General features: G+C 40.0%; 1 protein-coding gene across 2 annotated transcripts in view; it reads right to left on the bottom strand.

Annotated features, from left to right (window-relative positions):
* Positions 1-27,403, bottom strand: part of XIRP2 (xin actin binding repeat containing 2) — a 147,359-nt gene that overhangs the window by 6,967 nt on the left and 112,989 nt on the right. For both annotated transcript variants that reach the window (XM_081339347.1, XM_081339348.1), the window contains exons 4-7: positions 16,964-17,071; positions 12,275-12,347; positions 10,739-10,872; positions 146-9,410 (exon numbers count right to left, since the gene is read on the bottom strand). In XM_081339347.1, the coding sequence (XP_081195473.1) occupies positions 146-9,410; positions 10,739-10,872; positions 12,275-12,347; positions 16,964-17,071 (9,580 nt within the window). The remainder of the gene's footprint in view (positions 1-145; positions 9,411-10,738; positions 10,873-12,274; positions 12,348-16,963; positions 17,072-27,403) is intronic.

Here is a 27,403-nt window from a genome sequence, read left to right as displayed (position 1 = left end):
AGAGCAAAGAGAGAAGGGGAGGTAAAGAAGTGTTAGCTGCAGTTATGTTACTTTCTCCTTCCAACTGCATTTTAATTGTACAAAATGTTTTATTGCCGTGGTGCATACGCTAAAAGCTTCCTTCACACATTGCATGCTTATTTACCACTGATAAACTCTGCTTCCTCGTGGAAACTACTTCTCACTTCTGCTTCAGTAGCTTCTGACATGGTGTAGCCAAGGCTTTGAAACACTCTCTCACTTTCCTGCCAAGTCTTCTGAAAATTCCTTAAAAGATCTTCTGGTGAATCGGGAGCAGAAATATCTAAGATATGCCCTGAGATTACATCTTCGTAGGTTGGAGGTGCCCGTTTGAAGCCAAATCCTGACTTAGTCCCATCTGTGCTCTGGGCGGTGGAGGTTGCGGTTCTAGATTCAATGACTGTATTCTCAAAAGACTCCATGCCATAGGAGCATTCCACGGGGGACTTTGCATCAAGACACACCCTGGGTTCACAGGAATGCTCTTTAATGGCACGCTGGTTTTGCTTCTTAGAATTAGTTTCCTTTGATTCTCTTTGATGCTTTCCAGGAGATTTTTGGAAATTATTTGTTCTGTTGTCTTGCTCTTGGGAAGTTTGGCTAAGTCGTCCCTTTCTTGACCTACACCTCACTTCCTTTGACTTGTCACTCATTGTACCATTTTCAATGGATTTGTTCTTGGATTTTCCCTCACTTAATGTCTGATCATTGAAAGTCTGTGACGTTTCAGGTAGGTCTGGCTCCTTCCTTATGTGAATCACCTGGTCGGATGCTTCATACCTATGCCTAAGCCCTTTAGGACCAGCCTTAGGTACCTCAAAGTGATGTGCAATGGAAATAGAGCCTACACTTTGTCCATGGGGCTCTTCTGGAATGCTCCCACCCTTTTGAGAGATGTACATTTGATTTACTTGGGATTCTTCATGCATTTCTTTGACTTTCGTCACTGCCTCTGCAGTTACATGTGTGTCATTTGCAAATGGTACTTTGCAAATGTCAGGTTGACGTGTATCAATCTTGATTTGCCGACGGAGGGTTGCAGGAGATTTAACAATCTCTGACCTTTTCTCCACAATAGGAATTGGAGTTACTGATCTATTTGGGATTGCCCCTTGAGATAGTTTTACTGTAGTGTCTTTAAGTTTTGCAAGCTGTTCAGAACGGGCAGATGACTGTTGTATCTTAGATGTTGGGGTAGTAGATCTTGGTGGGGGTGATGGTGGGACTGGAGTGCTTTCTCTTTGGACTGGAGATAATAAATCCCTGAGAGGAGATTCAACACATCTAGATTCAATTGTGATGTAAGTAGGTGAAGGTGCTCGCATTCTTAGAGATGGTGAAGAAGTTCTGATTTCTGAAAATCTGTTTCCACCGACTTTCTCTTTTACTTTTTCGTGTGCCATGGTGTCTTTGGACATTTCTTTCGTCTTCTGTGAGTCTTTTCTGCTGGATCCAATAGTCACTTTAGCCATTTTCTGTGTTGAACCTCCAGTGCTATGAACGTTTTTTTTACATTTCAGGGAATTCGTTGAAATCATGGCTGCTTGGATTGCATCTTCACACGAGTGAAGTATTTTGGAAGCTTGATCTTTAATAACCAACAACTCTTCTCTCATCTTTTCAACACTGTCTTCCTGTGCAATGTAACTTAAGTCTTGCTTCTTTTCTTGTTCTACCAGCCATTCTGGAATAACACTTAAGAACACCTGGAATGTTTTCATCCCATTTTTACTTGGTTCCATCTCAAATTCTTTCATTCTGGACAACAGCTGTTGTATCTCCTCCCGTTTCCTCAACAACTCTAATATGTCTACTGAGTTTTTCTCACTTTTCTGCAGGGATCCTCTTGGTAAACTAGATGGTAGCCTTTTTTCTTGCACAAGCTCTTTTTTTGGCTCCGGTGTTTTATGAGGGCTTTTTTTCTGTTCTGGGGTAATTTCCCAGATATATTCTCCCTGTCCTTGTAGATTATTTTTTCCCTGAGACAGGTTTTTATTCTGAACGTTTGTCTCAAAAACAAAAGTTGGTTGTGGTTCAGAATGCACAGTCTGAAATTTGTTATGTATATTGATTATTTTTTGCTTAACCATCTTTTCTGATTTACTGCTAGCCGGTTGTTCTTTTCTTTGAATTATTCCTTTCTCTTCTTTGAGGTGAGCAATTACCTGGCTTTCCTTTCCTTCCATAGCTAAAGAATTTTTTTCTTGCTTCACGTCGTCCTTCTCCGTTTCCTTTCTTTGAATTAATCTCTGTTTCATTCCACTCGATTCTTTATCCCCTATTTCTTCTCTGCCTTCTGCGTACTTATAAAGTGTTTTTTCCGTCTGGATTTTCCCATCCATTTCCATCCATTTCCCTGCAGCACTTTTCTTGCTTATCTTTTCTTTCTGTTTTTCTTGAACGTCTTGCTTCAGAACCCCGTGCACACTGGATCCCTCTTGCTTTTTATGAATCATGGAATCCCTCTGGCCTTTAGGTAAGGTGTGATCACAAGCGGGATCCTGGATGGTTCTAACTTTGAAAGAAGGGCACACTGCTTTATTATTTGACACGTGCAACTGTTCCTTTTGGTGCTGCTCTTTCCTGCTCATTACATGTTCTTGGTGGGACTGTACTTTTTCAGATACACTCTGTTTCGTAAGATGTTGTGACTCGTGGACTGCTTTTTTCCTGACGTGTTCTTCTGCCCAGAACTTTGAAACGTTTTGAGACTGTTCAGCCATTGATTGTTTTGGTAAGAGCTGTAGGTCCTCAGCCTCTGAGTTGGTGACTTGAGGCTTTCTTTGGCATTCAAGCTCAGTAGGTGTAGCTGGAACTTCAGAGGGCAACGACTGGGTGATTTCATCCTGTTTATACGATTTTGGCACTGGCAGGTCACCTTCTGACTTTGCCTGAGCTAATCTTCCCCATGTTTCACTGTTCCTTCTTACATGTATTTGACAAACATCCTTGGCTTGCTTTTGTTCCATCTGTTCCTTTTGCAGTTTGTATTTTTCTTCTGCAATCATTAAAGGAGTTTTAAATTTCCGTACGTTAGGCTTAGGTGATGCTTGTGTTGCCTCTGCTGGAAGAGAAGGAGACCTAAAATGTGGAAATGCCTTATTCGACGGTGATACTTCCAGACCGATAGATTCCATAACTGATGCGACCCTTTTAACATCTTCAGTTTTTGTGCAGACGTTCTTCTCTTTTCTTTCATGACTAACAATGTTCCTCAACATTGAGCATTCTGTCCTTTCTTCCATGGTATTTGCCTTATCAATCTCTTTGTCCATCTGAATAATCCTTGGTTGCATTTTTCTAGAAGCTTTGCACTGGCTCGCTTCTAATTCTTTTATAAGTTCCGTCTGAAGATGTTTTCTGTTGTATGGGATCTTGTTCTGAGATTGAACTGATTTGTCTAGGCTTTTGAAGAAATGTTCTTTCGGCTGAGGGAGAGGTGGGGGAGGCAGATGAGATGTCAATTCATTGTCATATTTCTCTTCTGTAGTGGGCAGTGGAGGAGGAAAACTCTCATGCTCTGTCTTAACCCCTTCAGTTGGTGGTAATGGTGGAGAAGGAAATCTCTGTCTATCACAAGGCATCAATAAATGAGGGGGTGGGGGCGGCAAAGGAAAGTCAACTTCAGATGAGGTCAATGGAAGTGGAGGAGGTGGTGGTGGAGGAGGAGGTGGTGGTGGTGGAGAATCAATTTCTGACCTATCAGAGCCTTTAGGATTCTTGTATGGATTCCCAGGATTTTTCACCTGAACCCTCAAGTCTTCATCAGCACCTTCAACTTTAGATTTTCCTGAGTACTTCAAAATGGATTTCTCACTCCACTTTTGCTTCCTTTCAGCTTCTTTAAATTGCTTGTGCATTTCCTGTGTGACTCTGACTTTTTGATTGGTTTTTACATTCTGCTCTGATGCCATGGAAACCTGAGTTTGGCTTGCCATAACATTATTTTTCTTCCCTCTGCAAACCTCCTTTGAATGCTGAGATTGCTTTCTGTCTTGTTGCACCTCTTTTGTTTCAAGATGACTAGCTGCTTTGGAAATCAGGCCAGTTGACCGGTTGTTCAGTTGTTCGGGGGTCCCTCTGTAATTGAAGCTTTGGTGATCCCGTGTTGGCTGGACTGATTTTGTTTTCGTCTCACCCTGACTTCTCACATCAACATATTTTTCATCTTTATACTCATGAAAGATGTTTTGTTTCTTTCCTGTCATTTGTTTTGCAGCCTGCATGTGATTGGTTGAATGGGCCTTCATCAAGATTCTGCTTGCCTCTGATTCCTCTGATCTTTCATTCTTCTCAACGTTATTGCCCAGAGTAGATTGATCAATCACATACTGATCTCTGTGTCTCTTTGCTGTGACTTTATCTACAGACGTATCTGCTTTTTCGGTGACTTTGTGCTGAGATTTAGATAAGGCCTCCCTATTTTTTTTCTCCATCTCATGACTCTTGATGTTCCGACTCTGATCCAAATGAATTGCCTTGGCATCTTCTATGAGAAAACTCTTCTTTTGGGACATCGCTTCCTTCTGAAGAACTGTATCATTTTTTTTTAAGTGTTCAGTTGGATTGACTTTATTCTGGACCGATTGTCGAGATGACTTCATGAGCATTTCATTACTTTGTTTTGCCTCTGCCTCTGTGAATCTTTGCCATTGCCTTGATTTTGTTTCTTCAGAGGTATCCAGGATGCTCTCTATAGCAGTTTGAGTATTGCCTCTGACTACTTCTTTGTCTGTTTCCTTGAAAGATTGTTGAACTGCTTTTAAAGATCTTAGTGTGGATTCAAGGTCATTTTGGACAACCTCTTCTCTTAAGACTTCATTTTTTGTTTGTATTCCTTTCTCCAGAGATTCAATGGTCTGTTTAATATCACCAGGAATGACCTCTGGTTTTTCTCTTTCTCTTGGTTGATAAACTGATTCTTCAAGAGACTTCAAAATTGCATGGATGTCAGCTTTTGCAATTTCTTCCTTCTCTGTAACAGCGGTCTGATTAATAGCCTGACTTAGAGAATTTAAAGTTGTCTTCAAGTCACCTTTTATAATTTCTTCTTTGTCTACATGACAAGATGTATTTTGTGCCTCAGTTGTAAAGATTTTAAGGGCATTACAGACATCACCAGGAATTATGTCAGCTTCATTAACTGTCCGCTGTATTTGAGACTTCTTTTTCTTTAGTAATAATTTAGTGCCTTCAACATCTCCACCCGTTATTTCCTCTTCCTCGTCTTGATTTTTGCTTGCAAATGTTTCATTTGTCTCTGACTGGAGTAATTTCAAATAGTCCAAAGCTCCAGCTTCTATGCAAGTTGTAAAAAACTGAACATTGCCCCTTTCTGAATCATCTATTTTAGGTCTTTCTGGTATTTCATGATTCATTACGGAAGAGAGGAGACTGTGAATTGTACGCTTTACGTCACCGCCCATAACTTCGCCTTGTTCAACTTTATTGCTTTCTTTTTTGTGGAAGAGAGAATAGATTGTCATATTAATATCACCCCTTTCGCTTTCCTGAATTAAAATCCCACGTTTTACAGAACGATCCTTATTAAACAGTTTTTTAATGGCTTGCTGTATATCACCTCTCACTACCTCTTCTTTTTCAACATGCACAGCTGTTGAGCTATTCATCAGTTGCTTTTTGGTCAAATTTACATTGCCTTTTTCATCTTCATTTACTTTAGTTTCCCTTTCCAGAGTACTTCGTTTGGACAGGAGGCTTATCATGATGCTGGCTAAATCTCCTTTAATAATCTCTTCCTTTTGTATTTCAGGAGCTTCCTGATTCATCAACTTATATTTTGCCATGCGGACATCTCCGATTTCATCTGCCTCCAAGATAATTCCATGAGTTTCTACCACTTTCTGTGAATAAAGTTCCTTTAAAGTTTCTTTCACACTTTTTCCTACAATTTCTTCCTTTTCAATTCTACTTTCATTAAACTCATGGAAAGGTGTGGTTTCAAAAAGCCATGTGGTGGTTTTCACGTCAGCCTGTGGAATTTCCTCCTCATCTATTTTTGTGTCAGTTTCATCGGTTTCCTTAATGAAATCCAGTGGCTGGTTTTCAAAGAGCCATACTGCATGCTGAACATCCCCCTCCTGAACTTCTTCCCTCGTTACTGTCTGGATGTCTTTATATTCTGAATCTTCGCCTCTAATTTCATCAATAGTGTGTGTTTCAAATAGCCAAGTACATGTTTTCACATTGCCTTGTTGTATTTCGCTGACATTCACTGTTCTTACATACTTGTCTCCCTGGGTTCCTTCGGATTCAAATAATTTCTTGTTGGCTTTCACGTCGCCACCCTGGACACTGTTAACTGTGGGAACAATGAACTTCTCCTCATCTGAAATCATGTCCAAGGACTGTGTTTCAAATCGGTACCTAACTGAGCTAACATTTCCTTTCTGGATATCTTCCTGGGTGACTGATTTTATAACGTATACATTTTCAGACTTGTTTATTGAGCCTAAAGGCTTCGTTTCAAATAGCCATCGGGTCCCACGTACATCTCCATGGATAACTTCTTCCTTCTTAACTGTAGTCACTTCGTGATAATATCCTTCTGTGTCCTGAATTGCATAAAGCGGCTGGGTCTCAAAAAGCATTTTGTAGCTTTTCACGTCCCCCTTTGTTATTTCTTCTTGGTTTATGGTTTTCTTGATATTTTCATCCACGGATTCTTCATCTTTAATCTGGTCCAGCGAAAACGTCTCAAAGATGAAACAACCATTTTTCACATGCCCATCTTGTACATCTGTAATAGTTTGGGTAGAGGTCCTTTCTTCTTTGTCCTCTGAAATCTCACCTAGGGACCGATTTTCGAAAAGCCAACAACAATGCAAAACATTTCCTTTTTGTATATCTTCACTTTGTATGGCTTTAATTTTGTTCAGAACTTCTTCTGAGTTGATACTGAGTGAGTCTAATGGCTGCGTCTCAAATTTATATTTCATGGTAGAGACATCACCAGGCTGGATATCAATTTCCACAATTCGCTTGAGTTCTTTGTCCTCTTCTCCTTGTATATTTTCTAGCTTTTCCGTCTCAAAAAGGAAACATGCCGTGCGGACATCACTGCCTTGAATATCCTCTTGTTCAACTGTGTGTAGCTTATTAGCTGTTTCTGATTCTGCTCCTATTGCATCAAGAGATTGTGTTTCAAATAGCAAGGAACATGTTTTCACATCTCCTCTCTGCATTTCATCAGTCTTTGTTACTATTGTCTCTTTCTCATACAGAGATTCCATTGGCTGAGTTTCAAATAACCACTTGCACATCCTGACATCCCCTTTGACCACTTCCGTAGCCTCCGTCTGTGGCTTGCTTTCTTCCTCTTCTACATTGCTAAAATATTTAATGGAGTCTAGAGGCTGCGTTTCAAACAGCCATTTTGCTGTTTTCACATCACCCGACTGTACTTCTTTGGAGGTTATCCCTTTGATAATCTCAATTTTCTCAATACTCTCATCAAACTGGTCAATAGGTCTTGTTTCAAAAAGCCACCTGCAGTTTCTGACATCACCTTGGATCACCTCTTCTTGAAGAATTGTTTTAACTTTATGATATTTCCCAAGATTATCCTGGATAGCGTATAATGGGGTAGTTTCGAAAATGTCTTTGTTACATTTTACAGCACCTCTTGTTACGCCTTCAACCTGGATTTTGTTTGAGTCATTATATTTGCTTAAGCAGCACGTTTCAAATGCCTGTTTACAGCTGCTCACATCTCCCTTGTCAATTTCCTCCAGTTTCACCGTTCTTATGAATTCTTTTCTTTCTTCTCTAATCTGTTCAAGAGGTTTTGTCTCAAAAATCCATTTCTGATGCTTCACATCGCCTTTCTCTTCCTCAATTGCAGTCATTTTTTGAAGTTTTTCAACATCCGGGCTGTCTTTTAACATATCCATGGGCAATGTTTCAAATAGGTGTTTAGTAGCGTTTACATCTCCTCCTATTATTTCTACAGCGTGGAAAACATTTGTGTCTTCATTTTCTTTTAAGGTATCCAGAGGCTGAGTCTCAAACAGCCAACATTTTCTGCAGACATCAGTGCCTAGAACGATCTCTTTTTCTCCAGCAGATTCCTCAGACTCTTTAATAGTATCTAAAGGCTGGATTTCAAATAACCATTTTGCTCTGCTCACTTCACCTTTAATGTTTTCCTCCATGGAAATTCCATGGACAACTTTGATTTCCATCACCTCTTTGTTGATAACATCGAGAGGCTGAGTTTCAAACATCCAACGGACTGTTCTGACGTCTCCTTTCTCCAGATCTTCTCTGTGGACTGTTTTAATTTCTAGCATTTGACCTGAATTGTTTCTAATAACGTACAAGGGTAGTGTTTCAAAATGCCTTATGCTTCTCTTTACATCACCTTTAATCTCCTTTAGTTCTGATCTAAGTTGCAACAGCTTAGCTTCATCCACTGAACAAAGCTGCCCAAGACAATCCAGGTTCTGTGTTTCAAACATGTATTTCACTGTTTTGACATCTCCACCGGTGATTTCGTTGACCGAGTTTTCATTTGATTCCTCTTCCTGTTCGTGGTGAATTTTATTCATTGAATCCAGTGGCTGAGTTTCAAACATCCACGTGGCTGTGCGGACATCTCCTCGGGCCAGGTCTGGTATTCGATCTGCCGTTCCTGCGTCGTCTGAAAAATTTGCACTCAATGCATCTATGGGTTGTGTTTCAAACATCCAGGTAGTATACTTAACATCTCCCCCAGCAATTATTTCTTGACCTGCAATGCTTTTAACATTGTTTTGGTTGGGAGACTCATCTTTTATTGAATCAAGGGGCTGGTTTTCAAAAATCCACTTTATAGATTGGACCTCTCCCTTTAGGATCTCATCCCATTCTAAATATTCTCTTTCTGGGCTCATGCTTTTTTGAGGGCTGCTTTCTCTGTTTTCAAAGGCTTTTTTAGCCTGGAGTACATCTCCTACTACTGAGCTATCCATTTCAGTGTTGCTACCAGAGACGATATCAGAAATTTCCTTGAAGTAATCTTTTTCTAAATTCTTTCTTAATTCAGGGTGAATGTGTTTGTACAAACGGTTTAATTCATAAAGATTTCTTTGCCTGGAATATAAAACTTTGGGAAGAACTTGCTTGGATGGAGAGAGAGGGGGCTCAGGGGACTGGGAAAACTCTGTCATTTCAGAGGGAACCTGTAGTAAATCTGGTGATGGTGGAGGAGGAAATTCCTCTGTACTGCCATACTTTGGAAACTTGTTATAGGCTGGAGTTGAGGCAGCCGACGTGTGCTCTGTTTTCCTTGCCATATACGTTCCCTGTTCTCTACTCATAGAAGTAGCTTCAGCAGAAGAATGAAAATTTGCAGAAGGCCACACCATTTCTTGATACCCATTTTCAATCTTTAGAAGAGAAAATAATACACCTTTAAATTTATTTTCAGGGGATACTTTTAGCTTTCTAATATATAGTTGACTCAGTGCTATAATGAGCTAATCAACCAGAGTTTGGACATAGTTTTGCAAGAGGCATCAAGTTGATTTCACATATTCTATGATCCATAGATGATCTGACTCACCTGAAACTATAGCAGTATAAGAAATCTACACCAGAATGTGCAGAAACCAGTTTTAGATAATATTATTCTCTGTTTTTAATCTCATAGTAAGAAATGTAGCAGTGGCCTTACACTTTTTAAATGAGAACTGGAAAGTAACAGGATACAAGGTAAACTAGCAAGGGAAAGGTTTTAGCAAAACAGAAAGATATTTTAAAGCGCAATAGTCTACTTATAGATTGGAATTGATCAAAGTCTGTGCTTAAGACAGAGAGGGAAGGTACTAGCCCACTGGATCCAAAGATTGTGCTTAAGGACCCCAGTATTGGCACAATGAAGTAAGAGTGGATGGACAGTTCAAAGAATGTCACGGAACAGTTCAAACTCTGTCACGGTTTGCCTAAACTCCCAGCATTCTTGGATTCTCAGAAATCAAAAGTAAGCTTGTCTCATCAGATCTCACTACTATGTTGTACAGTCAATGTGTAATATTTCAGCCACAGGTAATCCTCAACTTACAATCATCTATTTTGTGACCATTCAAAGTTACAACAGCACTGTGACCTATGTGTGGTCTTCGCACTTATGACTATCGCGATATCCCTATCCTCAAGTGCTAAAAATTCAGGCAGTGGCAAACTGGCATGTATGATTGCATCAAAGCATGACTGTACCATCCTGAGGTCATGTGATCATCATCTGCAACCTTCCTAAATGGCTTCCAACAAACCAAGTCAATGGTGAAAGTCAGATTCACTTAATGGTTGTGCGATCCTCTTAACAACTACAGTGCTTTGCTTACAACCATGGTGAAAAAGATTATAAAATTGCGCACAACTCAACAACCACCTTTTTTAGCAAGTAGTCATAAGTTGAGGGCTATCTGAATTGTCAAACTTCAACTTCCCACAACCGCTGTTGGTGAGAGATGCTGGAAGTTCAGGCCACATTCTGGAAGGTCCACTTCTGTAGTAAATTCTTAGTGGGAAGAACAGTTGCCAGCCTCTCTCTGTCTTTGTTCACTAAAAACTGCATACTAACTATTATATAAATACATTTTATATATTTTTATCCTAAATTTATCATCACGGTTACTCAAAAATAAAGTTTTGCTTCCTGATCAGAGAGGCAACAATTCATTATTTGCTAAATTCCTCTTCCCCCATCTCTGACCTTGATCTGCTTTGGAGCTGTTCCATTTTCTCGTCCAGAATGAAATGTCCTTCCTTGGGTTGTTTTCTCAAAGTGCTGCTTCAAACATTGTGTAGAGATCTTTGGAATCGCCTCTTTCACACATGCATTGATTCCTAGGACATGACAAGAAAACCAAGAGGGTTTTTAAAATAGTCGGTTGAATTAGGGTTAGTCACTCTCGGGATGCCTTGTGGTTTTCTGAAGTTAGGCTTTCCTTCCTATCCCGTGTGTCCTCAGGCCTCTACTTGTGTTCCATGATAGACCAATGTTTGAAAAATAATTCATCATGCAGCATCAAAAAAGGTGATCAAAAAGCACAGCTCAAACGTCTGCATCTTTCTTCTCTTCAAGAGAGAAAGTGCTTTAAAGACTGTGCAGAATTCTGCAATATGTTTGATTGAAATATAGTTATTCAATCCATTGCAATACTAAAACCTTATACTAATACAAAATACTCCTGCAAAGGAAGCTCAAATCTTGGCTTTAATGATTATGTGCATTAATCTATAAAAGCGTGGTTGAAGGAACTGTGTCCTTATAAGGATAAGGGGTGAGTTTGATGGATCTTTAAGGTAAGCCTAGTCTTGTCATTCTTAACATTTGTATGTAATGTAATAGGCAGAAAAAACTTCCTTAACTTCAGATGTTCTGGACCAACTTCGAGCATTTTCTGCTGTAACATTTGTCTATATGCAAGGGGAATTCGGGATTTCTAAGTGATGCAGTGGAACCTGCATATTATAGAACTCCTGTTTAACATTGTGATAACAATATCTGTTATCATTAAATGCTGCTCAGTTATTCAGTACACATATCTGATACAAAAAAAGCAAAAACAAAAAGGATTTGCTTAAACTGGTGAAAGTTAACTGTGTTCCTTTGAAGATTGCCTAGCAAACAGTATGCTTAAAACGGATTCACACAGAGTGGTAAGCCATGTGCTTTGTTTGTTTTTGAGCTTAGCAATGAAGTGTGAACTGACCCATTATGGCTTAGCATTCTGTGCAAATCGGTTCACAGTCCTTGTCTAGCAAACAATAAAATCCTGGCTTAGAATTATGTATGTTCTGAGCCAAGGTGAATTATACTGATGTCTTTATTCGTCTAACAATTATCTTAATCTCAAGCTGTGTCTTAACTCCCTGTTTAGTGTTTTACTTCTACCTCTGTTTAATTTCCTGTATTCCTCATGGAAATTGCTGAAAACCATATTATTGCAACTCTAACAGCAGGTAGGCATAGCACACTTAACTTATAATTGGTAACTTTTACACACATTGCTCTTCACATCTGTAGGATACATGCATTGTTGAATAGAACAAGGCTAATAAATGGACAAAAATAAACATAAATGTCATTGATTCAACCATCATGGCATGACCTGTCTTGACGATTTAATGAAATTTCCAGTGTTTAATTTGAGGTCTATTTTGCAACCAGGATATATGAATAGATTTTTTGCTGGGTGGGCTTCTTTTAATCCTTTAATCTTATCTATTATATCTTATATCTTACCTGTTTTATCAATATTTTGAGTGATGGTAGAAGTTTTCTTGGCCTCCACGGAAGCTTGCCCTTGATGGGTAACCTGGACCAAAATAATATGCCAGTGTCAAGAAAAATGAATACCTTATCTTCCAAATTTTGTGCGACTCGGGGGGAGTGTACATGTAAATACATGCTTTATGATGTGGATAATAAGATTCATCACCCAGCAAGAGTTTTCTACAGTCAGACATCAGGAGATCAAATGTCAGCTCTGCCACAAATTCACAAAGTCCCAATCCTCTCAGTTTAAATGCATATACCTATTTTGAAAATACATTCCATGATTTTTTTTTAACACCAGCTGCCTGCAGTTAGTGCAGGTTCGCATCCCACCAGGCTCAAGGTTGACTCAGCCTTCCATCCTTCCGAGGTAGGTAAAATGAGGACCCAGATTGTTGGGGGCAATAAGCTGACTTTGTAATAATGCTGCTTGGGGGGGGGGCGAAAGCCCTAATAAAGCAGGCATATACATAGAATGAAGGCTATTGCTAAGCACATTGATTTGTGCTTAGATTGTAAGCCGCCCTGAGTCTTCGGAGAAGGGCGGGATATAAATGGGATTTTAAAAAAATTGCCTCACCAAACGCTCTTGACACTGATGGATTCAGTAATGCTCAATGGATTGGCCCAGTGTACTATTTTTTGTCGATCAGATGGTCGGCAGTTTGGCGGGTCGAATCCCGAGTGCCGTGTAGCAGAGTGAGCACCTGTTACTCGTCCCAGCTTCTGCCAACCTAGCAGTTCGAAAGCACGTAAAAATGCAAGTAGAAAAATAGGGACCACTCCGGTGGGAAGGTAACAGCATTCCGTGCGCCTTTGGCGTCTAGTCATGCCGGCCACATGACCACGGAGACGTCCTCGGACAAGCGCTGGCTCTTCGGCTTTGAAACGGAGATGAGCACCGGCCCCTAGAGTCGGAAACGACTAGCACGCATGTGCGGGGGAACCTTTACCTTTACCTTTACTATTTTTTTCTCTCCTTCATCCAGGAGTTAGGAGGCTAAAAGGTGCATAAGTGCCAGAGTTAGGATTCCTGGAGGCGTTAAGTACCTCCCCACAGCCCTTTCTTCATATTTTGAGCCTGAGTTCTTTGCTACCTTTGTGATCCAATTATACCAGACAATTTCATAGCCTCACTGAGAGAATTAATCTGACTGGCATGCCAGTAACGGAGAGACCCAACATTTTTGATCAGATGTCCTGACCTGGCCTTTAAGGAGAATACTAAGGACCTTGTTCCAAAGAGCTGATAAAGCAGGGCAAAGAAATTTGAAAAGCCTGGATAAAGACTCCACTGGCTTTTTGTTTTCGCTGACATTTAAATATATGCAAAACTTTGCATTAACTGTACTTAATTACTTTCTGTGTAATTAATGTTTCCCCCCACTTCTGTTAAAAATGTCAAGTGGAAACCTTTGGAAGGGTTACGTTCCAGACTTCAGGGGTTGTGTGTAGGAAGAATTCTGTTTTCAACGAATGCAGCCGAAGGACAGTTTTGTACCACAAGGGAGTCCAAAAGAGTTGAGTGGCAACCACAGCTGTGTAATCAACACCCTGTCATTTTTTAAGTATAGGTCTCATGAATGTTTTCTCTGCATGATTGTAACCACCATCTTGGCTCTTTTAACTCCCTTCCTGTAGTATGTATGTATGTATGTATGTATGTATGTATGTATGTATGTATTTATTTATTTATTTATTTATTTACAAATAACTCAAGGCAGCAAACATGGCAAATACACTTCTTCCTCCTCCTATTTTCCCCACTACAATACCTCTGTGAGGTGACTTGGACTGAGGGAGAGAAACTGGCCCAAAATCACCTAGCTGGCTTTCATGGCTAAGGCCAGACTTAGCCAGATATGGCTAAGGTTTCTTGCTTTCTAGCCTAGTGCCTTAACCACTAGATGAAAACTGGGTCTAATGTCAGTCCCAGCACCTGCCTTTTCTTTATAGGGATTGTTCCCTTATCACTAGCCTTTGTGCCTTTGCTTTGCTTTTCAAGATGTCTACATATAAGGGTGCCTTCATGTTCTCTAGTCACATTGTCTTCTTTGACACTAAGACAGGACCTTCCTTCCTTCCTTCCTTCCTTCCTTCCTTCCTTCCTTCCTTCCTTCCTTCCCTCCCTCCCTCCCTCCCTCCCTCCCTCCCTCCCTCCCTCCTTTCTTTCTTTCTTTCTTTCTTTCTTTCTTTCTTTCTTTCTTTCTTTCTTTCTTTCTTTCTTTCTTTCTTTCTTTCTTTCTTTCTTTCTTTCTTTCCCTTTTGGTGTCATCAGAACTCTGGGGATGCAGTAATCAAAGCAATGGGGGAAAAGTTGTTCTTTCTTTCCTCCCTTCCTTGTTAAGTCCAATGAAACTTTGTATTAAGGAAGAACCGTTGGTTCAGTTTCATGGAAGCCAAGTAATTATGATCTTACATTGCAACTGAAAGACATTAAAACAATGTTCTTGATTTAGGATTATAATCTCAATCACATAACTCTGGGTGGCTAACAATATTTAAAGAATTAAAACAATGCAACAAAATACCTATATTAAAAGCCTCTCAGGTTATAGCAAAAGCCAAGTATCCTTAGCTTTCCATTCCTGTCCCCCAGGCTAGCCATCAGTTCTCATATATGCTACTTTGATCTGCATTAAGACCATTTGCACTTTTTAATTTTTCACCTCCTGCCCCAAATTTAATTATGCGCCTTTGAATTAGGAAGAACAATCTATTGTCTTTCCAGCATCCTACTGCTTTTTAAGTGAACATCTAGGTCCAGTCAGATACAATAAAACCTTGAATTCTGCCTTGATTTCTACAGGCAGCACTTGCTATCCTCTAGGGAAGAAAAAAGAAAGAAGATCTGTTAAAACCTGAAATTCAGAATGTGTTTGTGTCTTTGATCATTTTATGTCTCCATGGAAAACAAAGGAAGGTTCAGAAAGAGGGTTTGAGTAGGTGGAAATGAGAAAGAAAGAAAATGCCTGGAAAACGGGGGTGAGGAGGGAGAGAAAAACATTTAGGAGAACAGTGCAACAAAAATAGATTTAGAGCTTTCTGTTGTGAATAGAACCAAGATTTTGAATAATTGTTTATGAAAGCATATAGAGGCCATGCAGGAAATGGCACAAAGCACAAAATAATGCTTCAAGAAGAAAAATGGTCAGTGTGAGATTGTTAACAGGTTCTGTATAGCACTTGTTTCCTTAGCATAAATTTCAGTGTGCCCAGCTTGGACTTGTGACTCCTTAACTAGTGTGATTGTGATTGCAGGATCAGTGACTGAGCTGTGCTTGGATGCCTTGTCTTAGACAGCTCACAAATGCAATACTGCAAATGTATTGCAGCAGCTGCTGTCGCTGCTGTTAGTACTACTACTATAATACAATTTATCGTAAATGGCAAGTTTCTAGCAGAAGGATACTTTCATTTACATTTGGGTCCAGATTTTGGATCAGTGGTGTTTTTTTTAATTCACTGGTACTGTAATGAGGGGATTATCACTACAACTGCCATTTTCTATTTATAAGGCTGACTTCAATTTATAAGGGTGAGAGCCTAAGGGGATGGGCAAAAAAACCCCAATTCAGGTCAATGAAGAAAAACAAGGTGTGGTTAGAAAGGGGAGAGAGGGAAAAGATGAAACATTATTCTGTCATCTTTCCTGCCTTTCTGAAAAGTGCTGTTTTCCAGCAAAAAACAACAACAAACAAACATCTCCCTACGTTTTCTTACAATTTTGTCATGAGACGTTAAAATTTGTTTAATGGCATTTTTGACTCTACTTTGTTGTGGTGCAATGGCAGTGGATGATTCCTTCCTTCCTTCCTTCCTTCCTTCCTTCCTTCCTTCCTTCCTTCCTTCCTTCCCTCCCTCCCTCCCTCCTTCCTTCCCTCCTCCCTCCCTCCCTCCCTCCCTTCTTTCCTTCCTTCCTTCCTTCCCTCCTCCCTCCCTCTGTCCCTCCCTCCCTTCCTTCCTTCCTTCCTTCCTTCCTTCCCTCCTCCCTCCCTCCTTCCCTCCCTCCTTCCTTCCTTCCTTCCTTCCTTCCTTCCTTCCCTCCTCCCTCCCTCCCTCCCTCCCTCCCTCCCTCCTTCCTTTCCTTCCTTCCTTCCTTCCTTCCTTCCTTCCTTCCTTCCTTCCTTCCTTCCTTCCTTCCTTCCTTCCTTCCCTCCTCCCTCCCTCCCTCCCTCCCTCCCTCCCTCCCTTCCTTCCTTCCTTCCTTCCTTCCTTCCTTCCTTCCTTCCTTCCTTCCAATATGTTCCTCTACAAAGTCTCTGACTGCCCACTTCGCCTGGACTGAAAAGTCCTTACGAGAGAAGTTTTCTCCTGCTGTCTTCCTTGAGTTTTATTGGAATTGTGAGGCCATTAAACTCTTTGAGAATTGGATGTAGAGTGAACTGCAGGAGACTCGCTTCTACTCCTCCTGAAAGGAACTGGAATAACCCTTACCCTCTGCCTGCAGTTTCACCCAATTTTTTTTAGTGAAAAAAAATGAAAAACAAATTATTTTCAATCAAACAAAAAAAAGAACAGTTTAAAAATGCTTCAGTGGCATTATCGTGGTTTGCTGTCAAGCCTCTACGTATAAGTAAAGAACGTTATGGGTGTAAATGGACTCAACATTTGTTTTGGCCAAATGACATAACTTTTATTAAATGCTATAGTTACCTTTTCTGATTGAAATGCTTCCAGCTGCATTCCTTTTGAGGTCACTTCATTTATGCTGGTTTCTGTCCTTCTGCTAGACATCATGGTTTGACTCTGACTTGTCATCTTCTGCAGACAAATAAAAATAATTTTGCATTTTTCAACATGGTAGTAAATTTTAATAAAACTCTAAGCCGTCTTATTTTATTTTTCTTGAAAATGATTCTTCAGGGGTATATATACACACAGAGACACACAAATACACAATGCTGCTAGATTATAATTAACCATATAACTGAAAGGGTAAAATATGTATGGAGGCAGGAGTTGGGAGATGATAAAGATGGTAGTTTCATTATTACAAGGAACCTGATTTTTTTCTTTTATTATTAGTGTAAAAAGGTAAAAGGTAAAGGTTCCCCCGCACATGCGTGCTAGTCGTTTCCGACTCTAGGGGCCGGTGCTCATCTCCGTTTCAAAGCCGAAGAGCCAGCGCTTGTCCGAGGACGTCTCCATGGTCATGTGGCCGGCATGACTAAGCACCAAAGGCGCATGGAACGCTGTTACCTTCCCACCGTAGTGGTCCCTATTTTTCTACTTGCATTTTTACGTGCTTTCGAACTGCTAGGTTGGCAGAAGCTGGGACGAGTAACAGGCACTCACTCTGCTACATATACCAGAGAACATTGCAAACAATTACCTGGGTTTTAATGCAAGCTTTATTGACAATTGCCAGGCTCCTATCGCCTGGCAAAGATGTGAACAGAATACATAGAAGAATGTAAACTTTCCAATGTACACAGGTTGATTACATTTGTAAGTGGCTGGGTTCACACATTGCTCTAGTGTAGTTTGTAAACTGTTTGAATGGTGAAATTGCTAGGTTTGCATAACATACTAGGATAAAGGAAATAATTCTAAATCAAGTTTTTCTATAACTGGAGCAAGAATTTTTATGGAGTTTAGATCCTTTCCTGGCCCTATACAGGTAGTCAGTAGTGGGATCCAGCCAGTTCGCACTGGTTTGGCAGAAATCTGTTCTAGGCCTCGGAGGCCTAGAGGAGGTCTCCCAGGCCTAGAATGGCCTGCCGGAAGTGCGTGGATGCCACTTCCAAAAGTACATTCTAGGTCTCGGAGGCCCAGGCCTGCACCCATGCATAGAACTGGTTGTTCAGGTATTTGAATCCCACTACTGCAGGTAGTCCTCGACTTACAACCACAACTGAGCCCAAAATTTCTGTTGCTAAGTGAGACATTTGTTAAGTGAGTTTTGCCCATTTTATGACTTTTTTTGCCACACTTGTTAAGTGAATCACTGCAGTTGTTAAATTAACAACATGGTTGTTAAGTGAATCTGGCTTCCCCATTGACTTTACCTGTCAGAAGGTTACGAAAGGTGATCACATGACCTCAGGACACTACAATCGTCTTAATGTGAGTCAATTGCCAAGCATCTAAATTTTGATCACGTGACCATGGGGATGCTGCAATGGTCATACATGTGAAAAATGGTCATAAGTAACTTTTTTCAGTGCTGTTGTAACTTTGATTGGACACTAAACGAACCATTGTACATTGAGGACTACCTGTATAGAGATGAAGCCAGACTTTTCTGCAAGAAAAACGTGGGTTCCACACAAAAGCTATATTATTTTCCCCCTAATTGCAAATATCCATTGCTCTACAAATACCTCTAACTCATAGCTTCAGTATCTCACCTTATGTGCCCTCTGACAATCAAAATAAACTCACCCACCCAATTCATGGTTTAAATATATGGAGTGGCAGAAAACATTCAGCAAAGTGGCACTTAACTGGCACAAATTTAGCAGCAGCTGGATGGCTATCTGTCACTAATACTGGGTGGCATTCTTGCCTTTCTGCATCCAGCAAACTGTTAGGTTTGATCATCTCCTTGTCTTTTCCAGCTCTGTGACTCTTGGAGGATGTAATAAGAGTTTCTCCCTCTAAGGCAGGGGTGTCAAACTCGCCATGTCATGTGACGTGTCCTGATGTATTGCGACTTTTTTCCCCTTGCGGGAGCTGGGGTGGGCATGGCTTCTGCATGACGCATCCGAGCAGTTTGACACCCCTGCTCTAAGGTCCAGGTGGGATTCACCTAGATAGGCCTTCCCTGAACTGCACAACAGGAGGATTTTGCAATGCTATGAAGCAGTCTGGCACAACAAAACCCATTTACTTAGAAGAATGCATGTAAAAACCCATTCAAGCTAAAAATGCTGGTTTTCCTTGTCCAAACGGTGAGAGAGTGTTAATTTTTCAGCCACCCTTCCTCTTCACAGCAGACCCAGTGAAATCCTCCAAACCTGCTCTAGAAACTTGGCAGACTCTTTGGGAACAGATTTTGAGAAGCGGATGTTATGATGGAAAGGGGAAACCACCAAATATCACTTTCCTCCCCATTTCACAGATGGATGGTTTTTATTGGCAGAGAGACACTTGCTGGTCACCATCCAATATGATAACAATAAGCAACAACCAAGCAGTCAGTTCATTTGCACTTTTCCTCCTAAAATTATTTACTACATTAGGATTAGATTAAAGAAGATGCATACATCTATTAAAAATAGTCTAAACTCCAGCTATGTGTACGTTTAGATCTTGCGTATGTTTTTTGAGCATATGTTTTGATTTCAGTTTAGGGAAAAACGGCTTCCTCAGTGGCAAAAATTGCTTCAGCCTGCTTGCTAATATCTTGGTCAATTGGATGTTTCTCTTTAGCATTTAAAAGACAGAATGAGTCCTGGAGGGGAAGAAGCTTAAATATTAGATTTAGAATGTTTTATATATGAAATGTCATGGTTCCAACAGATGAAACCCTTTAAAAGAACTTCGAGGCATTGTTTTCCTTAAAGAATCTTTTAATCGGGAAACAAAGTATCGGCACTACATAGTTGAACCCAAAAACTAAATTCTTATCATAAGACTTCGGATGGTATCCAGCAAAATATAAAAAACAAAGAAAAATATAATATCCATTAATAAACATAAAAAGTGTCCACAGTCTCATTATGGGACAGTCTTGTTTAAGTAAAACAGATTTCAGGTCTTCCTAACCAAAAGGAGAGTTAGAATCAGGGCTTTTTTTCTCATAGAATGCTCAGAACAGCGTTCCGGCACCTTTTTTTTTTTGCAAAAAAAAAAAAGCTCCCTCTATTGGCTTTTGAAGGCCTATTGCAGTCTTGGCTCTTTTTTATGACTCGTGGACTTCAACTCCCAGAAATCCTGAGCCAGCCACGCTGAGGGGAAAGAGAGAGGTTTCCAAGCTGAGCCATGCTGAATCAGGAATTCTGGGAGTTGAAGTCCTTGAGTCATAGAAGAGCCAAGGTTGCCTATCCTGCACTAGAGGAGGACATTAAAATTATGTACAAGGTTACTTCTTTAGGAACTAAACTTTTAGAATCTAAAACAGCTAATTCAAAAAAGCCAACAGGAAAGAACCTCACATTTTTCATCTGCTTCTGTCTTTTGGAAGGTAAAATTAGATAACAAAATAATCTATTTCCTATGTTAACATCTCTGCAATGAAATCAATAAAGGTAACAGGAAAGAAATGAGAAACATTTTTCTCAATGTAATATGTCTAATTTAGCTGATGCTAGAAAAAAAATAGTATCTTTTGTAAATACTCTTGAAAACTATTTTGAATCTATAACCATCTATTACAACTAAACCACATTAAATTAAACAATTCTTAAGAATGAAATATTCTTAATTTGGACTTTATTTTTACTGTTTGGACTGTTGTGTGTTTTGAAAAATAGATTATTTAGAATCTAGTTATGTTGCACTTCAGTCTTTAAATAATTAACCTAGTGTAAGGTTTTACACTTAGCCTCACAATTGCCCCAGCATTACTCAGGAATTTAAAAGAACCAAAAGAAACTCCTGAGCCGAGGTTTCAGCAAGCAAACAACTTTTATTTTGATCAAAATAGGGTGGCCACATCTCTCTTCGTGGCTGGTAGAGAGATGAAGGCAACAACCAGGAAAGACGTCTTCCACCTTTTATACCCCTGTACCAAAAGGTACAGAAAAATAATTCCTAGATGATGACTCATACACAACAACCCAGGCTCCACCATAACTCCTTTCCCCTCTCCCCTTACCATGCTCTTTTCATGTAAGCAATCCCCTGTACCTAAAGCATGAAACATTTGCTTTTATATAACTAATTTCCCAATATAAAATACCTACAAAACTTAAACAAAGATGATTACAAAGTATCACTACTAATATCAATATTACTAACATCAACCTTAAGCATAATAAAATCCCTTCACTAATATATACATAACAATATATGAAGTTTTCCATGGTGAGCTTAACATCAATAACAACATTTATTAAAAAGGCTAAAATAATTTCTGGTGGTATTATCTCTACATTAACATTTTGTTTAGTCACAATCTTTCACTTTTCACATTCTGGACAAGCAGTGGTCATGTATCCTAGCAAAGGATGTTACGTATGCGCATAAGCGTAGTCAGTAGCATATGCCTTTTTAAAAATATCAAACATGCAAAGAAACAAAAATAAGTCCAAAATATCTGTATTACATCCAGAAATGCCAACTTTGCAACCAATATTTCTCATCCATAACTATGGCACCCTAAGGATACCTACATACATGCAAATGCTTCCCTGGGATCAGTAACGCAGCAGGGATTGCTTTTTCCTTCCAGTAACAGATTGCTGGGAAATACCAAACATGGCCTTGAGAATTCCATTGTTTGTTACAAATTTTTCTGGATGTGGTTGGAAAGAGGCCTAGAAATGCCAGCACAAATACATCACACTTGCTGAACGTGCACACACAACTAATTACAATCTTCAATTATATGTGATATATCTAAAATGAGATGGGCTGTCTCAACTGCAACTTGCAAACTGTTCCGTTTTGCAGCAAAACAATCCAGGACAAGCTGATCAGCAGAGCTTAGAGAGGACTCATTAAGACAATTTTTGGGAAGGAAAGAAACAGAAGGACAGTTTAACATCTTCCAGTTGATGTTATATTATGTAACATCTTCTGGGAGTTGAAGTCCACGAGTCATAAAAGAGCCAAGGTTGCCTATGCCTGGCCTATTGGCTTTCGAAAGCCAATAGGAATTGCTGCTGAGTGTGCCAAAAGACCTGGCCGGCAAATGTTGCACAGGCAAGTTGTCTGCAGCGAAGGCAGGAACTTTGCACCCTTCCCTGCTGCCAAACTACACCATCTCAACTAGGTAAGAGAGGACAAGGAGTGGGAGGTGGGTTCTGCGGAGTGCATGTGCACTCCTTCCTTGTGCTCACCCGTGTCGACCAGGCTGGTGGCCTACCTGGTGCTGGACCTGCACCACCATCGCCTTGCCCTGCATGCCAAAGTGGCCGCCCTGCATCGCCTGGCCTGCACCACCTCCACTGCCTGCCCTGCGCAGCCCCGCCATATAGAGTGGGCCCTGCTGCTCCTACAGCACCAGCCAAGCTGGCTCCGGCCCTGGGGGGCAGCCCGCCGCCAATACCCCTCGCACCCGTGACCACAGCAGCACCGCCCCCCGCCCCCCCACCTCCTACACTCACCAAGATGAGAGTTCCATCACCTTTTTTTTTTTAGAAAAAAAGCACTGGTTAGAATCAACTATACTTCTAGGGCTAGCCGAAAATGCAAAGGGAAATGCAAAAGATTGGCAAACTCTAGTAATAAAAGTCAAGGAGCACAGTGGAAAAAATGGAACTAAAATTAAATACAAAGAAGAGCAAACTCGTGACAACAGATACAACAATTGGCTTTGGGATTAACAAAGAAGGTACTGAAGTAATGGGTATTTTCTGCCTTTTAGGATGAAACATTAACAGTAAAGGAAGAGGCAGTCAAAAAATACTATCTACTGTCAGTGCTTTTTTTGTAAAAGAAAAAGGTGCCGGAAGTCACACATGTCATACAACCCTAACCCTTGCCTACCCTACAAGGCTCCATCCAAAAAAGGTGCCGGAACTCCATTCTGAGCATTCTATGACAAAAAAGCCCTGTCTACTGTATATGATCACTAACAGTCAACACTAACTTAATAAAACGCAACCAATCAACCATTTTTGGGGGGGGGTGGGGGAGGCAGCTATTAACATATTCCCAGAGTATAGGCTACTATGAAGAAGTAGACTATGTCTAAATGTCTTGCATCTTCTGAATTTTCCACAGACCTCTTAATATCTGGACTGGACAAGCAGTATCATAATGATGTGGCACTGTGCGTGTGTGTGTGCACACAGATATACATATACATTACACACAGATAAGCCCACACAGAGGCATGCATTAGATATAATAACTCCTTTCAGTGTGTGCACACTTTTTTAAAAAACCTTCATATATGATAATACTTGGATTATGGTAATAATGTACATTGAGAAAGCAATCAGACTGGCTACAAACAGAATCTATCAAATTCATATAAAATGGATAGCAGCAGGGGGAAGAGTGAGTGAAATTATTCAGACGGCCCTTTTTTCATAAATGTAATTGTGAAACTGTTATTGTAAAGGAATTTTCACACAAAAACAGCACACAGCAGAAAGCGAATACAGAAAAATCAAAGCATGTCCCACAGGTAAGAGTAGATGTTAAGAACTGTTCAAGATTGATTCTCTATATCTAGAATTCAGTGAAGCAGATTCATCTCTGAAAAGGAGTAGAACTTAGGAAATCAGAAACAGTGTCATTAATTTCTGCCTGTCATTTGTTAAAATTATAAATTGTATCAAATTAGGTCTTTTCCTAATTATAATTTCAGTATGTACTAATTAGTTTGCTATAGAAAGGCGGCTGACCATGGTTCCTATGCTTTAAGTGGTTAGATGCAAATGGATCACAATTTTCTTTTCTTTTCTTTGCACGGAGTGCAAGCCAAAATGAACAAACCCCATTGTAGCTTACTGCAAACCCCTTTCTAGCTTACCACAAACCCCTTTCTAGCTTACTGTGAATTAGAACAAAAATGATGGCACAGTATGTAAACTATGTAAGCCACAGCTGCTTCTACTTCTACGGCTTTAGCTGTAGCTGCTATCATGGGCCATATGTAGAACTGCTGTATTTTTATACATAATCTTATTTTACTGAGGGCAAAATAAACTCCATTGTTACAACTACAAATAACACCATGAGGTAAAGCAGATAGCAAATAATAATCTAGATATAAAGGGGCATATTAATAACTTGGGAAAAACGACTACTGGACACATACATTTAATATGTTCTTAGCTAATCCATCAATCTTTATATATTTGGCTAGCATTTAAACATAGGCTGCTACATTGAATTGAGTACTGTGATTCTGTGGTGAATCTGTGCTTTCTTCCTGAAAAGTAGTGAGGAAAAAGAGTTTTGAAAAAGCATTAACTCAAACCTATGCTTGTTCAGTCAGAAATTCATCTCACAAGCCCCATTCCCAAGTAAGTGTGCATTGGATCATAACTCATAGTCCTAATTACATCAGTGAATAAACAGCATGAGAATCCCAGGTTTCAGAATTAATCTGACCATTTCTTTTCGTTTTATACTGAATAACTTTCCCAAGCCTGTTACTTTCTAGGAATGTTTCGTTTTAGCCCCTAATAATCCAATCAATAATCAGCAGGGATGAGAAGAACATACCTGACGGCAACAGAATGATAAAAAAGAGCTGTCTTCTTAAAATGATAAAGTAGCAAATATGCAGGAATTACTTCAAGATTAAAATCCTTCATTGACACAATCTTATGTTTCTACTATTAATCAATAGAAAATTACTACAGGTAGTCCTTGACTTACAAAGTTCATTTAGTGACTGTTCAAAGTTAAAATGTCACCGAATAAAGTGACTTATGACTATTTTTTGTACTTATTGCAGCATCCCCATGGTCACAGGATCAAAATCCAGTCGCTTTGTGATCCCCTTTTGCAAAACCTTCTGACAAGCAAAGTCAATGGGGGAGCCAGACTAACTTAACTACTGCAGTGATTCACTTAACAACTGTGGGAAGGAAGGTCGTAAAATGGGGCAAAATTCACTCAAACAGTTGTCTCACTTAGCAACAGAAATTTCAGGCTCAGTTGTGGCCGTAAATTGAGGACTACCTATATATAAGTACAGGACTCAGATGCAGATTAATAGCAGGACTAATTTTTTGAAAATAAAGCTTGCATGTAAGCGTGTGTGTAGAACCTTGTACTACAGAGATGCTAATTTTGTGTGAATAAAGCCAACCACCATAAAATATTGGACTAAATAATAGCTGTCTCTAGCCCCTCATCTATGAAGCATATTAGTAACGAGACTGCCATTCTGCAGGCTGTATCTGTGATACAATCATAGTGTCTGTCCATCCGTCCGTCTGCCTTAGTTTGCTATTATATGGCACTGCAAACAAGCTGATAACCTTTTCCAGCAAACCACTAAATATAATGGATGAGCACTACAAGCTCGTGGGCCAACATTTGTAATCACATCTTTCAGAAAGATGTACAGCCAGAGGTCTCTGAAAAGAACGTTGATCATATTCTTCAGCAGTGACCCAAGTGCATTTCTCTGGTTTTACTAGCAGTAATCCATTTTCCTGGGCTCCCTTGCATTTTTATGATGAGACAAACTTCATATCGGTTGATGTTGTTTTCTGCTCTATCAGAATTCTTTTTTGTCTCTCCCTGTGAAGAAAATTCAGCACTCTTGTCCAAAAGCGTTCATAGCTGACAGCTAGGATTATGCAATACCTGGCCTTCACACTCTTCAGAATTAATTTTCAATTTTGTCTCTGAAATATTTTCTCTCTCTCTCAAGAAAATGTAATAGTAATGCTTAGAAATGATGCTGGTCTTGGATTCAAAGAACAACACATTTTTGTCAAAGTTTTGAGAGGTAAGGATTCAGATTGATGCCTTAGATCTGGTCCCCAAGAGATGAACACTATCGCCCAAACTAACAGGCACAAATGTGTATTTTGCATTATAACCATGGTTTTAGTCCAATAATGGCAATTCTGCATCAGTTCTCAGCACTGCAGATAAGATTCAGCAACTGGATCAGCACCCGCAGCATTTATGTGTGCATGGAACCTCCATCCATTAGGATTTCAATGCCATTCCACTAATGTAGCAATAGCAATAGCACTTAGACTTATATACCGCTTCACAGTGCTTTACAGCCCTCTCTAAGCAGTTTACAGAGTCAGCATATTCCACCCAACAATCTGGGGCCTCATTGTGCCAAGCTTGGAAGGTTGTGAGTAAACCTTGAGCCGGTGAGGATCAAACTGCTGGCGGTCAGCAGAGTAAGCCTGCAATACTGCATTCTAACCACTGTGCCACCATGGTTCTTAATGTAAAGAGTAGGTTCCCCTTAGTGTTATTCTGCAATGTGCTCTATGTGGGGCTGCCCTTGAAGGCCATCTGGAAGTTGCAGCTGAGTCAGAATATAAAGATGCAGGCAATTATGGGTGCGCCTCAGTACGCCCATGTTTCGCCTCTGCTCTGTGAACCGCAATTGACTCTCAGTGCAATTTTGGGTGGAATTCAGGGTGCTGGCTCTCACCTATATATGGCATGGGGCTGGGTGATTTGTGGGACCACCTCTCCTCGGTTGTGTCCCACTAGGTCTGACAGGAGTGCCACATTCAGTCCCTTTAGTTAAAAAAATGTCATCCTATGGACTCACAAGTTACCTTTCCTGATGTGGCAACTGCCCTCTGGAACATATCAGTTGGGCTCTGACCCTTTCATAAAGCACTGAAGACATGGTTGTTCTCCAGCGCTTGAGAATCAGGGTGGTTAGTTGGCCTGTTGAAATGTTTCTGCTGTTTGTTTTGGGGATTCACTCTCAGTGACTATTGTTGAGTTTTTAAAAATTCTTTACTAATATTGGTTTTTTAAAAAACATTTTAAATGTGTTGATAGCCATACAGAATTGTGTTTGTAAAATGTAAGGTTTAAATAGGTAAATAACTATAAAATATCATCTCTTCAATATATACTGTATCTTAGGTAAACGTTTGGCTCTTCTATCCTCATCTATTCTCTAATAAATCCATCTGTTACTTGAAATATAACAAATGTCTGTTAATATTTATTAAGAACTAAGCTCATACTTTGCATCCAAGTAAACTCTATTAAGAGCAGTTTATTCTTTGTTTTAATGGGAAGTGCTGCTGTTTCATTACTTAACATTCTTTCAGCACCTTACTTCAGGAGCCAATCCTCTAACAAGGGATCCTACTAAATTCAAACCTCCAACAGGATCAGCTAAAAGAGCCTTGGTGGAGCAGTGGGCTAATGCCTCCTTAAGTAACACCAGCTGCCTGCAATTAGTGCAGGTTCGCATCCCACCAGGTTCAAGGTTGACTCAGCCTTCCATCCTTCCGAGGTAGGTAAAATGAGGACCCAGATTGTTGGGGGCAATTAAGCTGACTTTGTAATAATGCCGCTTGG

The sequence above is a fragment of the Vipera berus genome, assembly GCF_964194415.1.
Source record: "Vipera berus genome assembly, chromosome: 1".
NCBI lineage: Eukaryota > Metazoa > Chordata > Lepidosauria > Squamata > Viperidae > Vipera > Vipera berus.
Note: the sequence above shows the minus strand (reverse complement) of the source record. Positions and strands in the feature narration are given on the sequence as shown.